This window comes from Catharus ustulatus, chromosome 4 (assembly GCF_009819885.2).
Source record: "Catharus ustulatus isolate bCatUst1 chromosome 4, bCatUst1.pri.v2, whole genome shotgun sequence".
Lineage (NCBI taxonomy): Eukaryota > Metazoa > Chordata > Aves > Passeriformes > Turdidae > Catharus > Catharus ustulatus.
Genome location: NC_046224.1, coordinates 71,417,585 through 71,426,264, shown reverse-complemented (window position 1 = coordinate 71,426,264; position 8,680 = coordinate 71,417,585). Strand labels below are relative to the sequence as shown.

Sequence of the window (8,680 nt, the reverse complement as noted above, 5' to 3'; positions counted from 1 at the left end):
ACTGCAGTAATTGTGCTTACCAAGGGATATTCATGCAGTGGTGCTGATGAATGCAATGGTTTGACAAGCTATAGAAATATTTCCTTAATCAGTCTCCTCTCTCCTTGCACCAATCTGTTGCACAAGGCAAGATATTATTTGTCTTTACTGTTGTTTTTAATCTCTGCATTCTTACCCTATTTAACAGCTGCACTGTGAGATGGTTTCTGCCCAAAATGGGATCTTTTCTGTTTCTCACCATATTGCATAATTTCTCTTCTGGAAGAGGAATTATGGGAAAGCCATCTTCCCTGGCTTTCAAGAATCACTGATTTGAGGAGTGGAGCTGTTTCATTTGGACCACCCTGTTTAATTGCTGCAGACAAGGAGCAGCTCTGCGTGGATTTGCCTGGTTCCTTTCCAAATGATGTTCTGTGGTAATGGCCACAGGTACCATGTTTAATTAACTATGCACAATGTGAGGAAAAAGTATTCAAATTTGTTTTAAATCTGAATTTTCATCAAATGACACTACATTGTGAGATGCAGTGAATATTTATCTTCTCTGTCTTCCTTTTTGACTTCTGTTGTCACCCCCTTTTCAATAAGGCATTTGTTCCTGAAATGAGTTGTTGCATATTTGATCACTCCTTGGTTGAATTAATTCCTTACCTCTGCCTGCCTCTCTCCCATTTCCCTCTTCCTCCTGTGGGATTCCCTCTTTCTCCTGGTGCTGTGTGGACTTACCACAGACTCATGTGGTGACACCACAGTGTTTGCTACTTCTTTCCTGTTGTTCTCTTCTGCCTTCTCAGACTGCCTGTACATGTTTTGCTGCTGCTTTACACACCTCATATAAGGACACTGACCCCAAAACTTATTTTTTTCCCTCTGTTCTCTCTTGTCTCAGAGATTTATCAACAGAAATAATAAAAATATTTTAAAAATCTTTCCTCATGTATATCCTTGGATCATCACAGTCATAACATATCCACTATGAATAATATCCTGTTCTGTTTGCCTCTTTCATGGCCTCTAGGCATCATTACCTGCTGTAATCCCAAGACCTCCTTCTGGAGCAAGAATAGCTTATTTCTGTTATTTCTTATATTGGGTGTGCATAACTGGGGCTGGTTGTTTCCTTGCTATGAAACTTTTCATCTACTGCTGGATTCTCTGTTCCCATTGCAGCTTCCTGAGTGATGTCCTGGGATGGGGCAGTTCTGCTTCTGGAAAAGACCAGTGGCCAAGATCCCTGTAAGTGAGGGAAGAAAGTTTGCAACCTGCCAAATTTCTGAATGGAGTTGTTTTGGGCCCTTAGTAAGAAGCAGCAGAGCGCTTAGCTGAGTTTGTTTCCAGCTTTGCTGCCTGCCACAGCAGAGTCCTGGAAATTGTGGGTCAGGCTGCGACGCAGGACCTTGCTCTTTGCCCTATGCTGCTAAGGAGCAGCGAGTGGAGGCAATTCTTATTTTGTCTCTTCCCTCTTCGCAGCAGGTGTTGGGGTACCTGTGAGGGTGGTATCCCCTTTTTCCAGGGACAGAGAGGCGATGGAGAGAGCGGGAGCTGAGCCTGGGACAGAGCCCGGCGTGAGCCCTTCTCCCCAGCGGGGGGAACGAGCCCCTTTGCACCGGCCATGAAATCAGTCATGTGTAGGTTTTTGTCCAGCCCTGGGGGGGTGGGGGGAAGGAATGTGGGTTGGGCGAAGTCTAGGATTACACCACCACCGCTGAATTTTTTTTTTTTTTCCCCTTTTCCACACTTTAAATAGCCGGCACCTTACGGTCCTGCCTTTGCCTCTCCCCGTCGCCCGCGCCCCGACAGCGCCGTCCGCAAGGTAACACCTCTGCTCCCTTTTACTTCTCCCTGCTCCCCCTGTGCCCCTCACCCTGCCGAGGGTGAGAGGTCACGGAGCATTTTTCCGCCTGTTTAATAATTTTCTAGCTTGGAGGGGTCCTCCCAGTCCTTCCTTTCGGCCGCTGTCAAACGCTTGCCAGTGTTCCTTAGTCCTCTTCGTGTCCCCAAGTTGTTTATAGAGGGAGGGGAGAGGTTGAAAGTCTTGATTTGTCCTTTTTGAATTCTCCTTGAATAGGGGAGAGTGTAATTTGCTGGCAGTGCTTTTTCCTACTCTCCTGGCAATGGATGAATGTCAGTGTAAGGCTGGGGCTAGGGGAATAGAGCAGGCTTGAGTACTGGTACTGTGCTGGGGAAAGTGCCTTCCTTGGCACAGGATCCTCAGCAATCCCAGCTTTGCCATTAGGAATTGGGAAGAACCACAATCCTCACCCTCTTTACTGTGGAGCTTGGCAGCCAACAGGGCATCCTGCCTGGAAGGAACAGGCTCAACCCTCCTTGATCCTTGCAAATGGTGTCGTCTTGGGGGAAGGTGGGACAGTGAGGTGGTGCCCACCTGCTCCCTGCTGATCTTCTCTTAGCACAGATGTAATTAGAGATGGTGCCAAAGGATCTGAGAGCAGTACTATGGGGAACTTGGCAAGAAATGGGCAGATGTTTGGAAGGGCAGACCTTGAGAAAAGCAAGATCCCAGATGGCGCTGATTTCATCCTGCTGTTAGAAGGATGGCATTATTCTGAAAACCACCTTTTCACACAGCCTTGAAGGTTTTCAGCAACAGTTGCTGCCATCAAAAGGATAAACTTGTATCCCTATTGTTTCAGTTTGTTCTCTTCCTGTGTCTAGGACTTCTGTGTGCTTTGTGGCATCCACTGCATGGTCTGTGAAACCAGGCCTTGGTAGGCAGCAAGAGAAGAGAAGAAAAACCCTTATAAGATGCATTGTCAAGTATTTGATCCTGCTGTGTGACACAGTGGGAGCTCCAGCCTGAGCTGCTGGGTCTTCTGTGTAACACTGGGCTTAGAGGATGGGCTTCCAGAAGCAGGAGTGTTTTGAGATGAAGCAAATTTAAAATAATGAAACTAATAGTGACTTTTAAGGACTGGTCTTGGACTCAGTAGTGAAAATGCACGTGTATTCTTAGCATCAGCAGGAATTGGTATGAGGAGAAAGAGCAGAACAGTTTGAGGTGTATGAGTGCATGTCCTTGCTCCTCTTGCCTCCCAGGGTCCAAATTTCTGCCTCTTTGCATGGCTTGTGCTGAATGTAATGAAGGAATCTCTTTTTGCAGGTGGGATGGATAACAGAGTCCCTGGTGCTGTTAGCAATGGTGAAATGGTGCCCACACACCCTGGAGTGGAAAAGGAGAAGGAGGAAGAAGAGGAGGAGGAGCAGACCCTGGAGCGTGGGCAATGGAACAACAAGCTGGAGTATGTCCTGTCTGTGGCTGGGGAGATCATTGGCCTGGGAAATGTCTGGCGCTTCCCCTACCTCTGCTACAAGAATGGTGGAGGTAAGTGCAGCCAGGGCCACCAGCACCACTCCACCATCCCTCCCAGCTCCTCAGCTGTCCCCAAATCATGAGTCCAAAGAGAAGATGCCAACATGGTCTTGCCTTCTGGACCCCAACCAGGAGTTTTGAACCATCTGGCACATGGATAGCAGTTGCAGTATCCCAGGGTTTCTGATGGCTGTAGCTGTGTTTCTCTGGGATGAATGGAGCTCTGCTCCTGCTGATGAGGTGGGTGGCTATGTGCAGAGGGAAGGCTGGGAGAGCAGGGAGAGAACTCAGCTTTCCAAGTATGTCTCACTTCAGGCATCGCTTCCTTGAGGAGCACCAGGCATCCTGTGTAAATCAGATGGTGGCTCCTTGTGGGAGAGGCCATAGGGCCCCTCCCCAAAGACAACAAAATATCTTTGCAGGCTCTGAGTAGGAACTCAGGGGAACTCCCAGGAGTTCTTGAGCACTGCCCTGCTGCTGTATATGGAGGGCTGTCTCTTGGGTGCTGGAGGCAGAGGGTAGGGACAGGGCAGAGTGAAGGGGTTTCTCCTGCCTTGGGGTGGAAGTACAAAGCCACTCCTGCCCCACATGGCATCTACCAGAGCTGTAAGGTGTGGGAAAGGGGACCCCTGCCTCTGATCCCCACGGCAGGGTGGTGAGAATGTGATGGATGTGGCTGAAGCAGGTTGTTGCTGCTAGCCCCGAGGTGCCAGCACTCCAGTGCTGCCCAGGCTGTGCTCAGCCATCCCCCTGAGGCTGTATTGTGCCTTGGCAGCAGATGTGGGCTTGCTGTGCAGCTGGAAGGTTGCTGGGGGCTTCCACAGTTTGTGGCTGCTTTTTAAAGGACCAAATTGAAAAAATGAGAACACAAAGTTTTTCTCAACTTTGGCTCAGAGGCATTTAGAGAGAGGGAGCTGCTCTCTGTCTGGTGAATAAGCTGCTAATTGGGCACTCCAGAAGGGCAGAGGAGAGGGGAAGCAGTGCTTGGCTGGGAGCTGGCAGGGAGTGAGCACTGAGGACCTGGGGCTGAAATCCCCTGGCTTGAGCTTGGGGTAGTCTCATGGGCCTCACTAAACTGCTTTCACCCCAGTGGCATAAAAGAGGATTAAACACTGTTTAGCTACTTTCACGCCATGTTTTGTTCAGTGCTTGTTTCTTTTCACCAGGTGGTCAGGCAGTCTCTTTCCCTGTTGAAAAAGAATAAACTTTCTGCATGTTCTTTTTTGGTGGGAAATGCTTCTTGGCTGCTTGTTGAGCTGTGTCAGGTCCCACTGCTGAAACTTTCCTTGGGAACAATTCCATTGATGGGAGCAGGACCTGCAATCCTATCCAGGCACCCCTTGCCCTGGGTGCTAGGGGAGAACTCAGGGAGTGCTGTGGGGAGAGGAGAGCTGCTGTGGGAGCACCAGAGGCAAGACACAGAGGGACTGTTCAGCCTTTTTGCCCTGGAGACACAGCCCTGAAGCAAAGTCCCATGAAGCAGTAGAGGCTGTGAGGAATTTGAAGTCCCAGGCAAGTTTTTCATCTCCTGCCCCTTTTCCATGAGGTTAGAGCAAGGATGGGGCGTGAGACTTTTGTGTGGTGAGGAAAGCAGTTTCTGTAAGGTTTTTCCTGGGGCAGAGCAGTATGATGAGGTGGTGCAGAACACCAGGCTCCCTCCTGCCTCATGGAACCCAGCCTGCCACAGACAGCACTCAAGTTAAATTTTAGAAGTTGCCAGAAGTTTTGCCTTATACTCCTTTGGAATGCTGGTCCAGGCACTTGCTTCTCCCATTCTTCTACAAAGGTACAGGGCCTTTATTTAATTTCCAGCCCTGGGTCAATCACAGCCAGCCTAAAACCATTAACTCTTGTGCCAGCACTCACATCAGTCTGAGGTAGTTCTGCCCTGCTGTGTGATTCTCACTCTCCCTTCTGAACTGTGTGCAGGCAGTGGTGATACTTCTCTCAGCTCTTGCTTTGCTTGCCTAAATATGAGCCTCTTCAAGAAAATGGTGTCGGTAAAATCTGAGTTATGCAAAGAGCCGGTCACTCTTCCTTTTTTTAGGGTATTTTCATGTAACAAAGGAAGAGTAGTCCCTTACACGTTTAGTGCTCAGTGCATGGTACCAAAGCCCTACACAGTAGAGAAAAACAACAAAGAAAAGCAAAAAAGTCTTTTTTGCTCCTGTTTGCTCTTACTTTCACCTGCAGGAGCAGGGTCAGGCCCTCCCTGGACAGGCTGGCCCCAGTCATTGGGAAATACCAGGGAAGCCTGTCTGGTGGTGTGGCTGCCAGCACTGCACCCCCTCCCCAGCTCCTCACATCTGCCAAGGCCCCCCCACTGCTGAAAATGAGATGGGGAGGGCACTGCGGCTGGTTGTGGAGTCATTTCTCCCTGTGTCCCCTGTTCTGCCCATTTAACAGGGGCCTTTTAAAGAAGAAAGACGCTGATGGAAAGAATGGTCTTATTTTACTAGGAATACAAGGGCAGCACAAAACTGAAGTGATATGTTCAGTAAAACTTTGCACTTGGCTTTAGCAATAAGCAAAAGGAAACAAGGTGATGTACCTAATAATAATTTCTAGACAAGAGAAAGGACAGGCATTGAGGAAAAAAATACATCACCGATTGCCTAAATACTTGACCACCAACCAGAGTCTGCAGTGGCTGGGGGGCCCCATTTCACAGTGAGGATCTGGAGAACCCTTCCCAGCAACTGGGAAAATCCAAGGTGGTGCATCCATCCATAGGTGGAGTCTCCAAATTTGCCCCCCAAGTGGGTCCAGCTGTATAGGCCCAAATGAGTAAGTCAAAGAGACTTGATTATATTTTTAGCACAGAAACTCCTGGATCTGATGGCACACATCCCAACCGCAGGGACCAGGGCTTGGCCAGAGCCCAGCCCTCAAATGGGAGGGTTTTCCCCTAAAAATGCCCTACAAACAAACCTCTATTCATGACAGTTAGGAAAGTTGCTTAAAACTATACCTTTCTTGCACTTAATTACACAAGGTTATACAGAGCTGGCATAAGTGTCTTTGTCATCTGTTTTGATCTAAGTAATACTGATTATGTTAATCACACAGTGCCCAGGATTCATCCTCTAAGTCAGCTCTGTTCTGCACACCAGTCCCCCTACCTGGGATGCCAGGGGATTAGGGCAGATTGCAGAGACATGTCTCTGCAAATTTTTCCTTCTCTCCACTGTAATTCTGTGCTATTTCACAGCCTACATGTCAGGACCCTCCAGAAACCTTCCTGGAACTTGAGATAAGCAGAGGTTGGGGGACAGGCCAGACTGCAGGCTGCAAATAAGGGATAACTGGGCTGGAAAGCCTCAGAGACCTCTCCCAGAGTTTAGTTAAATATAAACTTGTATATGACAACAATCTTTCTTGGAAGCAGGCTTGACTTTCATGATGATATGATTTTGTGCAAGTTGGGAGCTGAGGGGATGGTGTTGAGACAACCATTTCCTCTTCACCAGTTTTTGTTGACTGGTAGAGGGGTCACCATGTGGGCAGATGTGCATTGTTCCCCCAGGGCTGCCAGCTGTCACAGACTCACTGAGATTACAAAAGGCCTCTGAGATCACAGAGTCAAACCATTAAGCCAGCACCCATTTCTGGGAGCTACAAAGGTGCCTTCTCTGCTTATTTTGCTCATGCCTTTTTTTTTTTTTTTTCCAAGAAGATGGGCTGTGGCTCTGTACCTGGCTGAAATGAGCAGACAGTGGGAATCCCAGCCAGTCCCCAAAGTGCCCCTTCTCTTACCCAGCCCCTGCATGCTAGCTAAGCTTCTTAAGGAAATCTCCTAGCTTTTGAGTCCTCTGGTGCACAAGGATTGTTATTTCTCGTACACCCCCACCAGGCTGAGCCCCAAGCTAGCTAGCATCATGCAGGCAGGTAAACCACACTTAGTGTCTGGTTGGGTTGCCACCTCTGACCCTGCATGCTCTCTGAGCTCAGCACAGCCAGGATGCTGCTCTCTGCTTGAGTCTACCTCTTTCCTGCCCTGTGTCCCTGCCTTTCAGCAGGGTTTCAGCAGCTCCAGTGGCACATGATGTGCATGGACCATCTTGTGGGGCTGTCTCCTGTGCTCTGTGGGGTATAGGCCATTACTGCAATTAGCATTTGCCTGGGGTAATGAAAAGCTTGAAGCATTTAATCTTTCTACCTTTTCCATGACAGGGCTGGAACAGGAGGGCAGCCCTGGCTGCTGTTGTGAGGTACATGCCTTCCTGCTCTTCCTTTGCTTCTCTGCTGCTTTTTACCAAGTAAATGACGGAGCAACCTCACAGCCTGGGCAAAAGCGTCAGTCTCCATGGGCTCCTCAGAGCCCTGGTATTGGCATCCATGGGTGTGTCAGCTTATTCAGTCACAGTAATCAATGTGAAAGGAGCCACCAACCTGATTAGAAGTTGGAATGTCTTTACAGCAGAGTGTTCTTCTGTATTTCCATACAGCTATTTACACCTTTCTTCTCCATTCTTTGTACACAGTGAATTATTCATGTAATCACATCACTCCAGAAGATGAAATGTGAGGAAATTTTTTTTCCTGGCATCCTGCCTTGTAACCTTCCTATCTCCACAGCCACCATCCCTCCAAGGCTTACTCACTGGAGACAGCTTGACCTCAGTCCCCTCATGGGGCTTATTTTTCTATCTGCCAGGTGCCTTCTTCATCCCCTACCTCATTTTCCTCTTCACCTGTGGGATCCCAGTGTTCTTCCTGGAGACGGCGCTGGGGCAGTACACGAGCCAGGGAGGGGTGACTGCCTGGCGCAGGATCTGCCCCCTCTTTGAAGGTCAGTGCAGGGAGCTGGGAGGGCATGGGGAGGTGGGGTGGCCCTGGGACCCAGGGGGGATGAGCAGAGATCTGTCTCCCCTCAGCCTGGATTGCTATTTCCACCCATCCCCAGCCCACCTGCCTGAGAGGTGCCCTCTTGCCAAAATCCTCCTGGAAAAACAGATCCCTTTCTTCACCAAACAGTTCTCACTGTCACATTGCATCCCAGTTTTCTTCTTCATGGTCACAGCCTTGGTCAGGAGCTTTGTGTCCAATCAAGGTTGTCGTGTAAGAGGTAAATGGGGAAGATGCTTCTGGTGGTTGTGAAGAACCTAAAGCATGCTGCTATTTTTTTAAGTCAATGCTCTGTCACCTCTCAGTTTGCAGGCGGTGCAAAACCTTACTGGTGAAGGTGTCATCTCTCTTAATAAATTGATAGTAGTCAGATCCTCTGTGTCTAGCACTGTTTCATCACAGTTATCCAGCCTCAAGCCACTTTACATCATTTCTCTGAAAGTCACAGTTGCCTCCTCCTCACATGCCAAATCCTTTAGATGCTTCTCCAATGCCTCCCAG

The 8,680-nt window shown here is 48.9% G+C and overlaps 1 protein-coding gene across 2 annotated transcripts in view; it reads left to right on the top strand.

Annotated features, from left to right (window-relative positions):
* The first annotated feature begins 951 nt into the window (after window positions 1–951).
* The window catches only part of LOC116994969 (sodium- and chloride-dependent GABA transporter 2), a 31,733-nt gene continuing 24,004 nt past the window's right edge, over window positions 952–8,680 (top strand). The window contains exons 1-4 of one of the 2 annotated variants that reach the window (XM_033057043.2): window positions 952–1,236; window positions 1,748–1,813; window positions 3,122–3,343; window positions 7,989–8,123. In XM_033057043.2, the coding sequence (XP_032912934.1) occupies window positions 1,182–1,236; window positions 1,748–1,813; window positions 3,122–3,343; window positions 7,989–8,123 (478 nt within the window). In that variant the 5' untranslated portion in view covers window positions 952–1,181. Of the gene's footprint in view, window positions 1,237–1,406; window positions 1,629–1,747; window positions 1,814–3,121; window positions 3,344–7,988; window positions 8,124–8,680 lie in introns of those variants that run through there. The other variant, XM_033057044.2, reaches the window with a different exon arrangement.